Source organism: Sinocyclocheilus rhinocerous, unplaced genomic scaffold (genome assembly GCF_001515625.1).
Source record: "Sinocyclocheilus rhinocerous isolate Xijiao unplaced genomic scaffold, SAMN03320098_v1.1 scaffold2026, whole genome shotgun sequence".
NCBI lineage: Eukaryota > Metazoa > Chordata > Actinopteri > Cypriniformes > Cyprinidae > Sinocyclocheilus > Sinocyclocheilus rhinocerous.
The window spans coordinates 545104-565356 of record NW_015624871.1 but is presented as its reverse complement, the minus strand read 5'-3'; the positions used below and the strand labels follow the sequence as shown (position 1 = coordinate 565356).

At 36.4% G+C, this 20253-nt stretch overlaps 1 protein-coding gene across 1 annotated transcript in view; it reads right to left on the bottom strand.

Annotated features, from left to right (window-relative positions):
• Positions 1–7478: 7478 nt before the first annotated feature.
• The window catches only part of tacr3a (tachykinin receptor 3a), a 35945-nt gene continuing 23170 nt past the window's right edge, over positions 7479–20253 (bottom strand). Inside the window, exons 4-5 of the mRNA XM_016561075.1 lie at positions 12537–12733; positions 7479–8622 (exon numbers count right to left, since the gene is read on the bottom strand). Coding sequence (XP_016416561.1) covers positions 8334–8622; positions 12537–12733 — 486 coding nt within the window. The 3' untranslated portion in view covers positions 7479–8333. The remainder of the gene's footprint in view (positions 8623–12536; positions 12734–20253) is intronic.

Here is a 20253-nt window from a genome sequence, read left to right as displayed (position 1 = left end):
TCGATGCTCCGGTTTCGCCTTCTGAACTTTTTGGTACCTCCGTTGAGACGGTGGTCGAGAAGTTCAGGGAGGTCGAAGGCGCGCTCAGCAGCCTTTAAATCCTTCATTCCACGACGGTCCAGGTCTGAGCCTGAACAACATAGGGGTCCTGGTCCATCTCGGACTGAGGATCAGAGACGGGCACAGAAGGCTTAGGTTTCTTGCCATGCTGCGGACGCAAGCTTCAGACGAAGAAGTGAATGATGTGTAGCTCCCGGCGCTTATTTATACTATAGTCGCACCGGTAGTGACGTCATGGGCTGTCGCCGGCCAACGTGTTGTTGGTGTTTTTCAATGTATGCTTCAGACACGGGTCACAACGAGGCGTTCCCCATAGCGACCCCTAGAGGACGCAGTGTCTCGTTCCCTACTCAGGGAACCATGGTTACATAAGTAACCTGAGACGTTTTTCAATTCAAAAGATTTAAATTGATGGACTGGAGTCATGTGGATTACTTGTGGATTACTGGGATGTTTTTATCAGCCGTTTGGATTCTCATTCACTGCAGAGGATCCATTGCTGAGCAAGTCATGTAAATTTCTCCAAATCTGTTTAGATGAAGAAACAAACTCATCTACTTATTGGATGGCCTGAGGGTGAGTGCATTTTCAGCAAATGTTCATTTTTGGGTGAACTATTCTTTTAAAAATGAGAATGCTTGTAAACCAGTATAGTCATTTAGCCTGGGAAAATAGCAAGTTTGCTTGTTTTAAAAAGTAAACCACAGCTGAAACATTCAGATAAAAATACTCATTTGTCACAAGCTATCAATAAAGCATACTAATATTTGAGCTTATAGTTACAGTTATATGACTGATTATTATACACTCATTTTTTATTTAAATGTAAATTCTCAAAGCTTATCTAATTAAATATAATAATACTGTGTTAGATAATACATGTAAGAACCTGCACAAACATCCACAAGTACAGAGTGTCATAACTACAGGATACACAGTAAATCAAATGTCCTTGTGTTAAATTGTAATAGGAATGGCTCACATAAATCTATAGAGCCTCAGACCTCAAACACAATTAAACATTTCAAATTCACATTTCAAATGTGAAATGTGAAAAAGAAAGGGCACCCTATTGAATTCCATGGTTTTCCGTATCAGGACATAATAAAAAATAATGTGGTCCTTGGCATGTCTTACAATTTGGACAATTAAACCTCAGACAAAAAGCAACACATGACATATCACACTCTGTCATTATTTATTTAACAAAAACTAGGCCAAAATGGAAAAGCCATGTGTGACAAACTAAGGACACCCTTACTGTTAACATGGGAATTAAGAGGTTAAGTAACAGTCAGGCACTGCTAATCAAATACCTTTGATTATCTGATGACCATCAGCAAGCGTGAGCAGCTCTATAAAAGCAGAGGTTTTGCTGGTCTGGAGCCTTCAGGTGTGTGTTAACACAATGCTAAAGAGGAAAGACATCAGCAATGATCTTACAGAAGCAATTGTTGCTGCCATCAATCCGGGAAGGGTAATATGGCCATTTCCAAACAATTTGAAGTCCATCATTCCACAGTGAGGAAGATTATTCACAAGTGGAAGACATTCAAGACAGACACCAATCTTCCCAGGAGTGGACGTCCCAGGAAATTCGCCCAATTAAATTGCAGACAACCCAAGAACTACACCTCAGACTCTACAGGCCTCAGTTAACATGTTAAATGATAAAGTTTGTGACAGTACAATTACAAAGTTTGTGACAGAAAAAGACCAGACAAGTGGTAGACAAAGGCCATAAGAACAATAAGACTTCTAGAACAATGTCCTTTGAACAGATGAGACCAAAGTGGAGATGTTTGGCCATAATGCACAGCGCCTCGTTTGGTGAAAGCCAAAAGAGCATATCAGCACAAACACCTCATACCAAAAGACATACATGCTGGTGGAGGGCTGATGATTTTGGTCTTGTCTTGTAGCCACAGGGCCTGGGCACCTCACAGTCATTGAATCAACCATGAACTCCTCTGTATACCAAAGTATTCCAGAGTCAAATGTGAGGCCATCCCTGACAGCTAAAGCTTGGCCAAGATTGGGTATGCAACAGGACAATGATCCCAAGCACACCAGCAAATCTACAACAGAACGGCTGGAAAAAGAAAAGAAGCGAGGTGTTGCAGCAGTCCCGTCAAAGTCCAGACCTCATCCTGACTGAAATGCTGGGGAAAGCTATGCATAAAAAATGCCAACAAACCTCAATAAACTGGAGCAACGTTGTAAAGAAGAGTGGGCCAAAACTCCTCCAGAATGATGTGGGAGACTGATAAAGTCATACAGAAAATGATTAGTTCAAGTTATTGCTGCTAAAAGTGGATCTACAAACAACTGAATCATAGGGTGTCCTGAATTTGTCACACATGGCTTTTCCATATTGGATTTATTTTTGCTAAATAAATAGTGACCCGGTATGATATGTCATGTGTTTTTATTCATCTGAGTTTTTATTTTCCAAATTTTAAGCCCTGCCTAGGACTAGATTTTTTTTTTATTATGTCCTGATATGGAAAACCATGGAATTCAACAGGGTGTTTTTTCTTTTTCACATGACTGTATGTCTCTTTATACTATATACACTGGAATCAACAAAATACATGACAAACTATGACATACTGTACAGTTGCTGAATGCATTCCATTAAGGATATATGGGGCCTTTTTAACTTAAAAACATACACAAACTTCAGTAACACAGTGATAAGGCAAGAAGGACATGCTCCAATGCTTTGACATGTATACATTCACAAGTCTTCTCTCAGACAGATGGGAGTTGATAATGGTGTGATCATTCATTCATTGTCTGTACTATATACTAAGAATGTGCAACACTGTCAAAACATGACAGTGACATATTCTACATTCATTGTTAATACTTTCAACTGGTCTCAGCATGTTCACTAGGCAGGTGCATTGGCCTATAATAAGAAAATCAGTTATAGGCTTGTCCAAAACAGCAGTGCAGCTATGCACAAATTAAAGCTTACTGATATGTAAGATGTTGAACATCAACAAAATTAACACTGAAACAAAGAAACTATGCAAGAAAAAAGGTTCAAAAGATTCTAGGAAAGCCACTTAAACAACACAGAACAATGCAAGTGTTTGAAAGAGCTGATATGAGACAAGAAACCAGGCCACAAAATGCCAGAAATGCTTTGTTCAAACAACATCAAAGGACAAAGTTGATGTTCTTTGATACTGTTGCTTTGTCTGTGTGAGATTCGTTAACCTATATTTGTTCATGGGCTATTTAGACCATGTTCATAAAGGTAAAAGCTTGATTAATCATTAAATTGATGATTCTTTAAATATTTATAAAGTGAAATGTACACTTCCATTTAAAAGTTTGGGGTTGGTAGTTTTTTTTCTTTTTTATGTTCACAAAGGCAGCATTTATTTTATTAAATATACAGTAAAAACAATAAAATTGTAAAATAATATTTAAAAAATTTTTTAAGTATAATTTATTCCTGTGATGGCAAAGCTGAATTTTCAGCAGCCATTACTCCAGTCTTTAGTGTCACATGATCCTTCAGAAATTATTTTAATATGCTGATTTGGTGCTCAAATATTAAAATATAAAAAGTTTCCACAAATTTATTAAGCAGCACAACTGTGAAACATTTATTTATTATTTAAATATTTTGTAACACTGCCACTTTTTATCAAATTAATTGATCCTTGATGAATAAAAGTATTATTTTAGTATATCAATTATATTTAAAAAATCTTACTGACCACAAACTTTTAAACAGTATTATATATGAACATCAAGGCTTATAAAGATAATTTTGTACAATTTTTAATCAATTCTTAATTTTAGGTGTTATCAAGGATATTTACATGGATTCACATTCTTTTTCCTGTAAATAATAATAATAATAATAATAATAATAATACATTTTAGTAGTTTTCACCTTAAAAGCTGGCATCCTTTAATTATGCCCACATTAATCTAACCTATGTTTTACCATGATAAGGACACAATAAAGTGTCTGAAAAATGCACAATAAAAACACAAACATATTTTAAAAAATAAAATAAAATAATTATTTTTTTAAATCACTATATTATGATGAATATATGCTGTATGCATGCATTTATGCATACATGTTTGGGTGCACACATATGCACTAAGAGTGAGCACAAACTGTTTTTATCTTAGTGGCCACAGCTGGCTTTCCTCACCTAGAAAAAATCCATTAAACTTGCAATTGGTGGTGCAGTGAGGGTGAGCATACCAAGGCCTCCAGACATGTTTTCCAAGGAACAACTTAAGAGTCAAGTTTGGCCAGCACTCCTCAGGCTTAACCAATTATTGCCTAAGGTTAAGCCAGCTATATATCTTGTTTTGTGTATATTAGAGATGGATTACTGCATAATTGCTTCTAAATGGGTAAAATGAAGATAACCGAGGAAAATAATTTATACTCTGCTGGAAAAACATCCACTGGGAGTGTGATCTATGCAAATCTATAATAATAAACCTCAAGCCTATGGGGATCATTTACTCACCCTAATGTTGCAAACGTTCCTATTTCTGTGAAACACAAAAATAGATATTTTGAGAAATGTCTCAGTTACCAACATTCTTTATTTTGTGTTTGTGTGAACATATCTTCTTTTGTGTTCCTCAGAAGAAAGACATCCATACAGGTCTGGAATGACATGAGGGTGAGTAAATGATGAAGGAATTTTCATTTTTGGGGGAACACTAACTCGTTTAAATATATGAGCCCTGCAGAGTAGATTCCCGTAACACAGCTTAAAATAAAGACACAAAGCAAGAGCATAGACTTGGAGCATATCATGAGACTTAAGTACAAACCCTGAAAGACAACCCAAGGACAAGATAAGAGAGAAATTTAAAGTGACGTGACATGTGGCCAAGTATGGTGACCCATACTCAGAATTAGTGCTCTGCATTTATCCCATCCAAAGTGCACACACACAGCAGTGAACACACACACACAGCAGTGGGCAGCCATTTATGCTGCGGCGCCCAGGGAGCAGTTGGGGGTGCCCGGGGAGCAGTTGGGGGTTCGGTGCCTTGCTCAAGGGCACCTCAGTCGTGGTATTGAAGGTGGGAGAGCGCGCTGTACATTCACTCCCCCCACCTACAATCCCTGCCGGTATGAGACTCGAACCCGCAACCTTTGGGTTACGAGTCCGACTCTCTAACCATTAGGCCACGACTTCCCACGACTTCCCTTAAATGGGGCACTTGCATCACTCTGAAGTTGAGCAAGGTAAGAGTCCTTCCAGGTATGAATTCTTTCCTCCATTTTAAGAAAAACCTTTTCTTTAAACTGATGATTTATTTATTTTAGACTACAAAAAAAGTGTTATGACAAAAGCTATAATAAATTATTATGATTATTAAAATATTATAACTGTTTATATATTTACTTTTATACTTCTATATTTCTTTATATTTACTAAATCAAATTTTTGCTTCTGATACATGCAAAGCCTCACGTCTATCAGCCATTATCATTGTAAACCATTGTAATGTACTCAAGAAACCTTATGATTATCGCAATTTAGTGTGGAAAACATAATACTTAGTAGTCTTTTTTTCGGTTTCTGAAGTATATTTGCCATATTTTGTTTTAGAAATGGCCAGACACGGATATCTTTTTTTCCTAGAAACTCATAAGTCTGTTCTTTCGCGAGATTAAGGCTCTCCCATGACTACTGTCTTTAAAGAAGAAAGCAAACTAGATCTAAACAGGCCAGAATGTGGACGGCCCAATGATCAACAACAAGAGGACACATACATCACAGTCTCTAGATTGAGAAACAGATCCCTCACTACTGCTCAGCTGGAAGCTTCATTGAACAGTACAAACGAAACACCAGCTTTCCTGGAAGAGTTCGGAAAGAAATTGGAAAAATAAGAAGTAAAGGGTAGAATGAACAATAGAACTGAAAAGACAGGGAGGTAAATGATTAGAAAACAATGAGGAGTTGTTTTGTAACTGTGTGATCGTAAGGTCAATGAGAAGCTATACACTATAATCATCACTATAGCATTCAGTTATAGTCTGTGCCAAAGTGTCACTGAGTTGGCAGATAAGCAAGTAGTTACACCAGCATTGCTCCTAGAATATGGCTGGCAGTTGCTGAATTCCATTCAGAATAATGATGCAATGGCAATGAAATCAAACAGACCAGATAAATCACACCAGTTTCAGTCTCAGTGATTTACCTGATACAGGTCAAATAAAAATAGCATTTATTTTTCTTTGCGGAAAAAAAAAAAACATCAAGAAAAACACAGACTACATCTATACTGATCCAGATACATTTGAAGTTGTGTCTTTCTCTACGTTTGGCCTTCCATCTACACTGAGATGCCATTTTTTTCCAGCTAAAACAATCTTTTTGAAGACACTCTCCCAAGTGGATACATTTGAAAATGCTGTTTTTGCATTGGGAAAACAGAAGTATGATGACAGGTTTGTCATATTACCCATATTGTACCAATAGACATCTATGTTTATACTTAGTGCATTCGAAGCCATAGTCATCTTACACCCTGGCTGTGTTCTGGATGGAATACACCAGCATATTTCATACTAGTCAGTTGGTCTTAGACGATTAACAGAAGGTTTACAGTCTTGTCAATGGATAATATACAATTAGCTTTTTTGTTGTTGTTTTGCATTGTATTAGTTAATTCTAAATAAGAGTCCGTTTAATTTCATTTATGTGCCAGCCAGCATTCTATTTGCAAAGGTAAAATTAAAATATATTGTGTACATTACCATTCAAAAGTTTCATGTCAGTAATATTTTTTTTAATGAAATTAATACATTAATTCAGCAAGGAGGCATTATCAAGTGAGAGTAAGACATCTATAATGGTACAAAAGATTTATATTTCAATTAAATACTGTTCTTTTTGAAGTATTCAAAGAATCCTGTCAAAAATGTATCATAGTTTCTACAAAATATTAAGCAGCACAACCATTTTTAATTGTGATAATAATAAGAAATGTTACTTGAGCACCAAAAGAGCACATGAATTCTGAAGGGTCATGTGACACTGACGACTAGAGTGATGACTGCTGAAAATCTGTGATTTGCCATCACAGGAACAAATCATTTTTTTAAATAAATTGAAATAGAAATCTGTTATTTTAAACTGTATAATATTTATTTTTACTGTATTTCTGGCCAAATTGAATGCACAACACTGTATGCTGCATGCTATATTTTAAAAATAGTATCTGCAACAGTACACATTATGCAAACACTTCAAACAGAAGTGTGCTACATTATTTTAACAAGACCTTGCTCTGTGAATGTTTAACTCAGCATATAGCGTCTAGTTAACACAGAAACAAAGAAAATTTTGATCAGCAGACTGATGTAACAATGTAACAACAACAACGACGACAAAAAAAACTGCTGGTTCTTTCATCAATATTGGAAATGAAAGTATGAAATGAAAAGTCATGTGCATTGCTTTTTGGAATACAATATCCAACTCAGCACTCTCTGCCAAAAAAGCAAGTCATCCAGATATTCCATGCAAACAGAAAATCTGCATATATACTGCAGGAGCATTAATATGCGGGTATGCTATTCCAAACATCAACTCTGTCTACAACAAGGTCAAATTTCAAAATTGATCTTTGCTATGCTATTAAGATGATGTACAATTGGTTTACCATCTCATCAATTACATAAGATGTTTTAGATTAATGAGCGAATATGAAGCTAACAAAATTCACTACACGACATGCTCGTGTGCTGGCAACGCACCTATTCATTTACTAGCTCGGGATGTAGGATCAGTCTGAACCTTTTCAAACATTCGATATTTTAACAAGAACTGAGCATTCAGCTCCCGGGAGAAATCAAAACTTTGGCATTCAGGTAGCATGCTAACCTTGCTAACCATATGATGAAAGAGAACAGCACCTGATTGGCATGAAAGGGCAGCTGCTATCTACGATTTCTGCTACAGACTAAGTGCTCCTCAGATGTTGTATAACATTGGTCTTTGGGATGATGAGAGCTGGGGGTGACTCAAATTTTTTGGAAGCAAAGTGCACTAGACATGCTCCATAAAACACATTTTTTTTTTAAATGACTGTATCAGGGTGTTGTTTATGTGTTATATATTATCATATTCAATTAATGATATGACAAAAATAAACAGTCTACCTTTGACTTCATCACTCCCTTCCAATTTACAGAATGAGGAGTCATTAAAATGGCTGTGCTTGATACTTCGGTATGAATCTTACATTAAAGGTCTATCTCAGCAGAATTCCTCCTTCAAGTCGCTCTGCATATACGTTACTTCTTTGCTCTTGGTTGGGTTGGAGCAGCCGTTGTGCTGGTGGTTGTGAAGGCTCTTCCGGCCTGGGTGGCCGGTTGGCTCTGAGGGGTCACACACGGTTACGACGGTGGTCTCTATTCGTGAGAGTGTGTACATGCTGCTCTGGCGCGCTACTTTATGCTGCATGGCCCGCAGCTCAAGCTCGTCATAGTCTGACACCCGCACAAAAGGGCACCAGCGGAAAACACGTTTAAAGCCAGCCCGAAACCTGAACACAGACAAGAACATATACAAAACCAGATGAATAACTGGACACATCTATGGGGAAAAACGCAATATTATTTGTACATTTATGCATGATCTGATATCTTTCACTTGTGATTGCAATTTCATGTAGATTGCAACTACAAATTTCTCACTTATTTATAACTTTGTTTTACCATTATCTTTTTTTTACTCTGAGGTGGAAACAGGCTTTGATTAGAATGAGAATGGAAAAAAATATTTGCAAATGGCCAAAAGCTATTAAACACAATCAATCTGTCAAGTCCAAGTGACTGCACAGGACAAAAACAAAACCAATATCACAGGTTAGATGTCAGAGGCTACTGCCAACATAACAAGTCTATGTACTTTTAATAATCAAAAACTGCCAGGTACATTAAACAGCAGCTGTTTTTTTTTTTTCATTGTATTCAACTCTTTGATAATGATTTTCTGGTTATTGAATAGCGTATGGTTGCAAATTGTCATGCCCAGGTACTGGTGTCAATTCAAACTAAGCCAAATGAGCCCTTAAGAAATTAGATGTGGATTATTTATCATCCGGTCTTGCATTTTAGCCATTTATTTCATCTGTGGTGCATTTACATAAAGTCAATTCTATGGCTGTCCCAGCCTGATCGAGTTAATGGTGGATAGCAACGGTTGCCAGGTTACAACTGGTTGAGTGCTCAAAAAAAAGTTTAAAAAAAATGCAGAGCTGTATAAAGGTCATTAGCTACATTTTATGCAGAGCCACATAACAGACTATATTCTATATAGCTCTCATACTAAGGTACAGTAAGCTTTTAACAAACCTGAGATAGACATTTCATGCCAATGATTTGGGGGGGGATGTGCATTTCACTGTTTATGTTCAAGTGGGCAGACTTACTGTCTTCAATCGTAAATCTTATTGGTCTTATTGTTAAATCTTTAATCTAATTGTTACCAGTGTAATACTTGAGGATTTTTTCCTTTACAGTGCTTCTCTGGTTATCAGGTTTACTGGCTTTAAATGGTCATGATTGGAGTTGAAAGCTGGATATAAACATATACATTTTTAATCACACTAATCTCGTTTACAATGTTTTGTTTCTTTGCTTTTTTAACAGTGAACATTTTAATCAAAGCATTCACGTGATAGACTTTCATTGTAAGTGTGCTGTAAACATGGCTTCTTCTAGTTTTTAACAAACTAAAGGATGTCGGAATTTTCTTCTGTGGTGATCGACGACAAACCAAAGATGAAGTCGATAGAGCTTAACTGGTATTGAACCTGGAACATTCCTTTAATTAAAACCTTGGACAAAATCATTGACTCTGAAGGGCTTTCTAATAGTCCCTGTGCTATTGTCATAACATTCACGTCTGCATGTCTTATTTTCTGTTGGCTATGCACAGGGAGAATGAAGATTTGTTTACGCTGCATTGAAATAGTTCACCCCAAAACTTTTTTTTTTTCTTCCATTATTCATTAACCCCTTACCTTTATAACCATCTTCTTTTCTTTCTTTTGATGATAAGATGAGTAAATAAAGATAGAATTGTCATTTTTGGAGTAAACTCTCCCATTAGTAAGTTTATGTAAATGTAGTTAATGCACCTCTTCATGTTATATCTTTGCAGAATAAAGAGAAAACAGTTCACGGTGTGAAAAGTGTTCTATGGGAAATTATGGACCATGTGGAACCAATCTTGGGTCTACATTTGGACCTTAGTCCACATTTTTCTGTGTTTTCAGAATTCAAAATGTTGAGATTATTGTTAAAAAAGGAAATTCATACTGAGTCAGCTTAAGCCTGTTTCCTGTCCCTGTCCTTCACTTGGACTGATTATTAATAACACTTTGATTTCAATCATTGATTTATGAGTAAGAAGAAGCATCATAAGTGTGGCCATTACCTATTCATGCAACAACCAGAGGGAAAAACACTCATGTTGCTATGACAAAATGCATCTGTGTCATAAATCTCTGTGGCATGCTCTAATGCCGAGTTCACACTGCACGATTTTAGCCCGATTTTTCACTCGCCGACAGGTTTTGCAAAATCGCCGACAAATGATGACCGCAGGCACCAACGATTACACGGACAGTCTGACCTCCAGTACACCGTCAGAATCAGGCATCTGCAGGTTCACTGCCTCACCACCCAAACCCCAGGACGTCTGCAGGGTGATAAACATGGCCGTACCCAAGGCCCACAGACCAGGTGAGACTGCTGGTGGGAAGTAATGACTCTAAACTCAATTTCAGCCAATTGGAGCTGTTCTTAATAACCATGAGTTAATATCAAAAAAGCTGGTGAAGCTAGCATTTTCAGGAATTATATGCATTCTAAAGATGAGTTTTTGTTTTTGTTTTTTTGGGGCAAAATCCAGTCATTCCAAAAGGAATTCACAAAAGCAATCTGGAATTTTGTGTGAATGCGAATGATTTCCAATTTCGCAACAGTTTCAAGTTGGTTGCCACTTAACCAACAGAAAGCAGCTTGGTTTGAGAGTGACTTCTTTGTGAGCTGTGCTGAATACTTCCTAAATTATTGACAATGGATCTTTCTCCCCCACAAAATGTCACTAATTTGACCGCACATAAAGCCTAAATTATGCTGTCTTCTAAAATGTAACCAAAATCTAAGGCAGAAATGCATGTATCCTTTGTGGATGAGGCAATTCCAGAATGGATTGTGATATTGATAAAAAAAATTAAAAAAACATAGCTCAATCTCATTAAAATGTCAGTTTTACACAATATTTCTGTGCGCTTTTAAAATGTTTAGAGTATTACATTCTTAGATTAGCAAAATTCTAACATCAAACTCCATTCAAAGTCAGTTGAGAATAGAGTTTCTCAGACCGCTTCACGAGAAGAGCGTGCTCATCTTGTAATTTGACCCAATCGTGCTGAAAAAAAAACTGCATAATCCTTAGCTGGTCCCCCAGTCTGGTTTGGATGGTCTGCTGGCTGGTTTGGGAGTGATTTTGGGCACTTTTTAGCTGGTCAGGCTGGGAGACCAGCTAAACCAGGTAAACAGAAGCTTGGCTAAACTCAGAGACCAGGTTAAACCATCTAAGACCGGCTAACCAGCTGGTTAAAGTCTATTTTTTGCAGGGAAAAAATGAGGTGCTTATGCTGCAAGAAGCTAAAAAACATTAATGCGAGTTCACACTGCACGATTTTAGCCCGAATTTTCACTTGCCTACAGGTTTTGCGAAATCGCCGACAAATGCCCGACATCGGAGGCAAATCGGTGCTCGTTCACGCGAGTGACAATCACGCAGTGTGAATTATCAAAGACGTTATCTGAGGGAATCGCCGACACGTCGCCTACGCCCATGAAATATTTGGCATGCTAAATCAAGCTGTGTGCAATGAGTTCTGACTGAAAAACACATCGGCGATGACCTACAGCCAATGAGAGACCAAGATACAGGGCAGCGGGAAGTTCGGGGAGGAGTTATATGAAACGTAGTTTGCGGACCAGTGTTGCCAAATCCGCGATTGCCGCCAGTTGTTTTTATGTCAGCAGGTTGAAGCGACCCCGATAACGTGATATTTAGGCCCTGGAATGTGAATTGTACCAGGAGAACCCCGCCAAAAAAATGTGTATTTTACCCCCGAATGCGATTTTTACTGGGGGACCCCCTCGAAAGCAATTGGGCTATTTTCAGGCTAGTTTTGAGTAGTAATTGGGCGGGTTTTGTAGCGAAAACCTGGCAACCCTGCACCAGACAGAGCTGTCGGCGATTCTTCCTATTGTGAAGTCATGCAATGTGAAACCCCCTGTGGCCGATCCATCCTGCAGTGTGAACACAGCAGCAACTGAATGCTACCCCAGATAGTCACGCAGTGTGAAAACAACGGCGATCCGACGAGTTTGAAAATCGTGCAGTGTGAACTCGGCATAAGTTGAGTCTTACCTGCTGTTAAGGCAGCAGTAAATAATGGGGTTGTACATGGTGGAGCTCATGGCAAGCCACATGACTGACAAATAGATCTGCTGAATAAACTTCCATCTAACCAGCTGCTTGTTCAACCCTGTAACGAGGAAATATACATGGTATGGCAGCCAGCAGATGGCAAAGGTCACCACTACGATGATCATCATTTTCACCACCTGGGAAAAAGAAAATGAAGGCAAAAGTGAAATATTACATGATAATATATCATAACTGGTGTGTATTTAATACACATCTGAAAGAACTGAAAAAAAAAAAAAAAAGTTATATATATATATATATATATACACACATATATCGCAATATCACAATGAATATATAAAATACTAGTAATTTATTATACTAATAATACATACAATACTATTAATTAGTAATTATGGCTTGCATACATTATACTAAATACTATTAATTACATATATATGTATTTACTATACTATTAATATATAAGATGCTATTATTAATTATTATATTATATTTTTATATTATTACTAAACAAGAGCAGCTCATCATTTCGGCACTGTGACTGACCTAATTTCACGCATACAAAAACAAAGAGAACAGTGGAGAAGTAATTATATCACAAACAGTTATACGGCTATGTTTTTATTCATTATGTTAATTCATTAAGACACTGCTTGTCATTCAAATCCCACAGCATCCAGCACACCCAAAAGCACCAAACACTGTCAGGATACCAAAATCTTGGTCATGTCACCAACAAGCGTAGACACTCTGGGCAAGCAATGCATCTGCAGCAAGAATGAAAACCCCAGGCAACACATTTCCGACAGAGCAAGGACACCACATGAGGTCTTCATGGCATAAGTTCTCTGTGGTGTGTGAAAAAAAAAAAAAAAACACTGACACCTGTTGACTAAGTTGTAATTGCCACAATTCATATGCAATCATTGTGTCTCATGCAGTTTTCCATTGCTTTTACTGTTCTGCTGTAAGTAGTCAAACTGTTGTGTGTAGAGCCACTGTGCGGTTCTCCATCCTGTCAGTTTTATTCGGTCCTCAAAATATCTGCTCTCTCTTCAAGCAAGTGTCCTTCTGCCCCTCAGGGGCTTCTGCAATAACAAATCCATTTCCCATCCTTCAAGAGGTGCATTGTTTCTGTAGCCACATCACAAAGTCTGATTGGAGGAGCCTCCTGCTTCACTCCACTAATGAATTTAATTTCATTGTTCATGCCATCCCACTGAGACAGCGAGAGGAGCTTTGCATGGTCCTCTTACAATCTGTAGATCACTACAGTGCTCCACCTCAGGAATGAATAAACTAATGAAAATGTAAATATAATAGTATACTATTCATAAATTTTGCCAATGAAATATTAAAGGTAGGGTAGGCGATTGCGGGTAACACTTTACAATAAGGTCTCATTTGTTAACTTTAGTTAATGCATTAATTAACATGAACTAACAATAATATATTTTTACAGCATTTATTAATCTCTTTTAATATTAGTTAAAGGGGTCACATGATGCGATTTCGATGAGCTTTGTAAAAATCGACGCGTTTCAGAAAGGCGGGGCATAGAGGAGAAACAATAATGTACAGTATGTGGAAAATAATGTGTTTTTTTAACCTTAAACTGCATAAACACATTTCATTACACCAAATACACAAAATACTGTTCTTTTTAGCAGCATCATATGACCCCTTTAATAAAAATGTTCATGTTCATGTTAATTCACAGTACATTATCTAATGTTAACAGATACAACTTTAAATATAATTATTGTTCATGTTAACTAATATAGTTAACAGTGTTGGGCAGTAACTAGTAACTTAGTTACTGTAATAATATTACTTTTTGCAGTAACTTGTAGTGTAACTAATTACTAATAAGATTTCAGTAATAATATTACAAATACCATCCATAAAACAGCTTAGTTACTTAGTTACTTTTGATGCCTCAACCCCGCTGATTTAAAATCCAACAATCAAATAATTCCTAGATTTATTTTCATAATTTTCACGACTCGCACATGCACGTGATGTCCCCAGTGCAGCAGGCAAGCTTGGAATATGGAAAAGCTTACATTCACTTGATAGAAATATTGCATTATATTGATTTTGTCAGGAAAAAATATGATCTGAACACTGTTGTGTAAGTTGTGGCTTTACTTTACTCTGGCATTACATCCCACCCACATCCCTCTGATCAGCATGTGGTACATTATATTATTATAATTAAAAATCTTTTTGGAAAATTAAATAGTTTCTTTCGTCGTTATGTGATTTGATAAAATACATAATGAAATATAACTGTAAATTAGCAATGGAGAAATTACAATTAGCTTCAAGCTACACATGACAATTAATGAGATTAATACAACACTTCCACTTCAATGTCAATATCAATCACTAGAATTTCATGTGGAAGATACACAGTTATAATTTCTGTCGGGGCGTGAAGAAAAAGTAATGTAAGAGAGTAATAAGCCAGAAAGTAATACGTAAAGTAACAATATTACTTTTGAAATGAGTAACTAGTAATGAGTAATATATTACGTTCTTTGAGTAACTAGCCCAACACTGATTGTTAATGAATGTTAACAAATGAAACCTTATTATAAAGTGTTACCCAATTTCGGAGAGGTTATCAATAGAAAGCTAGCTTTGAAAGCATAAGATCCCACCCTCCCCGCAAAGCACTCTCCAAAGTCACGCCTCCTCCAAAACACATAAACGCACACAGGCAGACCAGAGGCTAACCAGCGACATGATGAGAGAGTTAGTGGAGGGTTGAATGCAATGCTGTCAGATTACATGTGAGAAAACATTACAGTACAAAGTGCATATTACAATAATAACACCTTCCATTCTCGCTCGGTCTGCAAGTCTTAAGGTGCATCCCAAATCGCGTACTTATGCACTATTCTATGACATTTTGTAGTCTTTCACACTGAAAATTCCAAAAAGAAAAAGTGCACTTTAAATACTCGGATGATGAACTTAAATAACCGGAAAAAAAACAGTGTGGAAAGTTGGACACTTCATGCGCTCAACTGTCGCAGCTTTAATTATGTAGTGAAGGGGGAGTGGCTATCAGACTCCAATTATGAATGACAAAATAACCTTTTATAAGTCATACACTACATGATTGAGTACATAGCGCACAAGTAAATAGTGTATAAGTGCATAGTGCATCATTTGGGACGCAGCTTTAGACTTTCAACCAGCATAACAAAATTTTTTTTTAACCAAATCACCTACCCTTTCTTTAATATTAAAAAGGTCATGTAATGAGGAATCAGGTATTTCATTAGGGTTTGATCATTAAATATTTTTAGATAATTTCTGCAAGTATACATTCTGAAAGTTTTCAAAAACTGACACAGACACCTTGAACTATAGTCAGTAATGGAGTCAGCATAATGTAGAATCATATTTCATTCTCAATATTTGGCTTGGTCTTAAAGTCAATTATCACACTGCAAGAGGAACAGCGTGACCACAGACACAGGCTTATGCTCAGACAGAACTGTTGAGTTGTGTACTGCATCCATAAGTTAAAGTTGTTGCCGATCTTGTTACTATGCTAATTAATAGTGTTTTCACTATATTTTGGATATAAATATCCATTGCAGAATTGATGTCATACGGCTCGTTCACGGAATCGCTGGCCGTCTCAGTGATCAGCCGTAAAACAGTGATTCTGTCCCTTACATATTATTGGTGGAGTTCCCTTTAAAATCTTAAATGATTCCCTTTGAGCTAAATTGACCTGTTTCCCTTACAATGTGCACATAAATTAACCTTTTTTGCTTAAAACAAAAGGAATCAAGTTTAATTATTAGTCATGACCATATATTCATGATGTTGTAGCAAAAATATAAAATGAAGCAACATCATGAATATTGTCACAACTTTAATGCTTTTTTCCCCAAAGGCTGTCATTATCTTGCGACTCATGAGTACGAGAGCATACAGATGTTTTAAAAGCAGCTTATATAAAAATAAAAAGCATAAAGAGTAGATAGAATAGAAATAGATGAGAGAGCTAGTGTTAGAGGGTCAAGTTATAATTATTTTATTTTAATAAATAAAGAGAAAACAAATAGATAGAATAGAAAAAGAATAGAGAACGATAGTATTAGAGGGACAAGATTATTTTTTTAATAAATAAAAAGTAGATGGAATAGAAAAAGAATGAAGAGTGCTAGTGTTAGAGGGTCAAGTATTTTATATACCGTATAATAAAAGAAAACAAATAGCTAGAATAGAAATAGAATAGAGAGTGTTAGTGTTAGAGAACCAAGTTTTTTATAATAAATAAAAAAAATGATTATCTTATCATTATCTCACATCTCATGAGTATGACAGCATACAGATATGTTTTAAAAAGCAGCACTGATCGAATAGCAAAAGCAAAGTTAGAATGGGTAGAATTAGTTAATTTGACTCAAAAGTACTCAAAAATAATTAAAAAGTCTAAACCAACGTAATATTAAATGAAATTTAAATATCAAATGGAATAAAATTGTGATACACACACACACACACATATATATATATTTGATTGAAATGTTTCTTTTTCACTGTACACAAATATAAAGATGTAGTATATTTGCTGTAGAATCAAAAGGAATATTTATATATTTATATTTATATTTTATATGTTTTTGTATATGTATCAGCCAACTCTAATAATGTCCACAGCAAATATAAAGTCAGTCCTTCATAAATGAATAACCGTGAAACATAAATCAAAGGAAAGATCAGAGGACTACACAAGGCGTGTTTCACAGACACAGACACTGTTTTTCCTAGAGATGCAATAAGAATATTTCCTTCATTTCAAATACACAAACAGACATACGTTTCAGCAGGAGGTGGAAGTGAGAAGGTTTTCTGGGGTAAAAGAAGAGCTTATATGTTTGCCACTCACGCTCACCTTCAAGCCAACGTTTCTCTCCCAATACGTCTCCAGACAGAAGCTTCTGCATACTGAGAGCTGAAGGAATCGCACTGCGTTTGTCGCCACAACAGAGCATCTCGTTTGTTTTCTCTTATCTCACCCTGCCTCTTCACTTCAGAGATGGAGAAAAGACAAGGGCACTCGCACTGAAATAGAAGTCCTTTCAGTGATTGGCGCTTGAATAGGCACTGGCCAACTGTGGCAAATAGAGATTGGAGATATTTCTTAAAGCTGTAGAATGAAGAACTGTCAACGGGCTGACAAAGTATGATCAATATACTGATATAGATCATAAGAGAGACAGTGCTTTCTAAAGTGGCAGCACTTGAGAAAAAAAAGAAGATAGTGTCAAAATAGTCTCAGCGCCTAAAATTTTATAAATTCATTTCCGCTTTAATTTACTAGTCAAGAGGATTGAGTCACAATGGTCGACTAATAACGGACTAGACTAGTGATTCTCAAACTTTATAGGTGGCAGTCCACTTCAAAACACACACACACACAAAACTGTGGACCACCAAGCACCCCAAATCTGGGAAACTACTCTCAAACACAACCTGGGCTCACTGGAAAGCATGCCCCCACCCTAATTTTTGCAAAACTCTGAAAAACACATCTATGTCCGTCTCAATGCAGTTTTCTAGAACACTAGAGGCAGTAAAACACCAACAACTTTTATTCCTTTTCACACATATTACAATTACAGTGACAAATTAGCAATTAATTAAAGACTTATTTCCTCAGGGTTATATATTATGAACTCAAAATTATTTGTAAACTAATGCATTTTGTCATTTACATCACATAACCAGCTTCATATGTATGGCTTTTCTGGTGTACAGTAGTAAACTTGCTCGATGGCTCACCTGGTACAGAATTGCACTTGCGATGCCGAGCTCTCAGGTACCCGTGAAGAATGAGTCACAATAAAAGAGCTAAATGGCATGGCTACTTCAGTAAACACGTTTTTATATTATCTATTATAAAGTTTTCTTTTGTTAACACTATCGGTTAGGTTTAGGGTAGGGCTAACTAGATAATGCCTCGTTTGCATATTTAAATATAATAGTTCAACTTGATTGCAAAAAAAATGTTTGCAATTCTTAATGTAATCAATCAACTGGGGAATCTATTAGTTATATCTATGATATCTATTAAGTTTTTCTCTCATATTCACATGGGGTGTCTTGCCTTAAAAATAATTCTGGATATATTCTCTAAAAGCTTATTTTCCTACACAATTTTGAGGTAACTATGTGGTTTTATGGATGGTCAGATATGAAAGAAAGAAAAATATGATGATTTTTGCTGTGTAGCTGTGAAAGAGAAAACCACATACTATATTTCACATCAGTGGCCTACATTAAAATTAGTATAATGCATGGGACACTAGGGGTGGAAATCTTTAGGCACTTCACAATCCGATCCGATTCCGATTCTGGGAGTCACGATCCGATTCCAAAACGATTCTTGATCTACATTTTTTCCTAATTAATTCTTCTGCTGTGCAAATACATCTTTACAACTTTACATTTTAACCAAAATTGCAGTTTCTATGCTTTTTGTTTATAGTTGGAATGTCAGTACTGCCATCTTAAAAATAGGGGTGTGAATCTTCACTGGTTTCACGATATGATTCAATTCAATTACGATTATCATTATCAACTCAATATCACCATGCGTCACATTCTCAGTTTTCAATATTACTGCACATGGCTGCATTTTCATAATTTTATATCAAATTTAATTTGTGCTAATTTTACTTTATTTTTTATTATATAAAGCAGACTACTTTTTAAAACAATTACTTATTTAAAATAAGTGTTCTTTAAGTATCCGAAAGTTACAGACAATAGGCTAGTTATGGGGTTTTCTTTTTTTCCTCAGCAGTATTGTCATTTGATTATTATTGATGTGATCATAGACAGTGGCACCCATAGAATGGAAAACTGTATTTACCTTGGCATAGTTGAATAATAACAGTTCTGTACATGGAAATGACATACCGTAAGCCTCAAACACCATTGTTTCCTCCTTCTTATGTAAATCTCGGCCATGCAAAAGACCACTGAAAAATAGGCGAATCAGAACATAACACCGACTGTGACATTACAGTCGGGATCACTAATAGTTAGTGTTTCCTTCCTGCTGTGTGAGCTACTGAAATGAGCCGCACTGTGAAACAGCCCTGCTGTGTGAGCTACTGAAATGAGCCGCACTGTGAAACAGCCAATCAAAGCAGAGCTCAATATTATTATTCATGACCCTTCCAAATAAGGTAAAAACAGACCATTTCATTCTAGGGACAAATCCTAGGGTTGTAAATGGAAATGTAAAACCGTTTCTGGAGATTTTTTGCCCTTGACTAAGCCACATACCTTCTATGTAGATATCAGAGAACAATTTAAAATATTGTATCAATGCATTCTATGGTACCTTTAACAGGCTGCATTTACACTAATGCACAGATCTATTTCGATATATCAGATGTTCTGTCCTGCTCTGAAAACATAACTGACTGTATTTACATCAATTTCATATAAAAGTATTCGGAGATGCAAGTGCATTTAACCGCAGCCACGATCGAGCTTCAGGACAACAAACACAAAGCGCACGTGAAAGTCTATCAGTGCGCGAGTTTCGTGCATCTAATAGTACTGCATTCCAAACGGCATAAATGAATGCATATCTAAAATAAAACACGGCGGGTGAAAGCACACACTGTCAAGCAATGCGCACGTGTCTCAC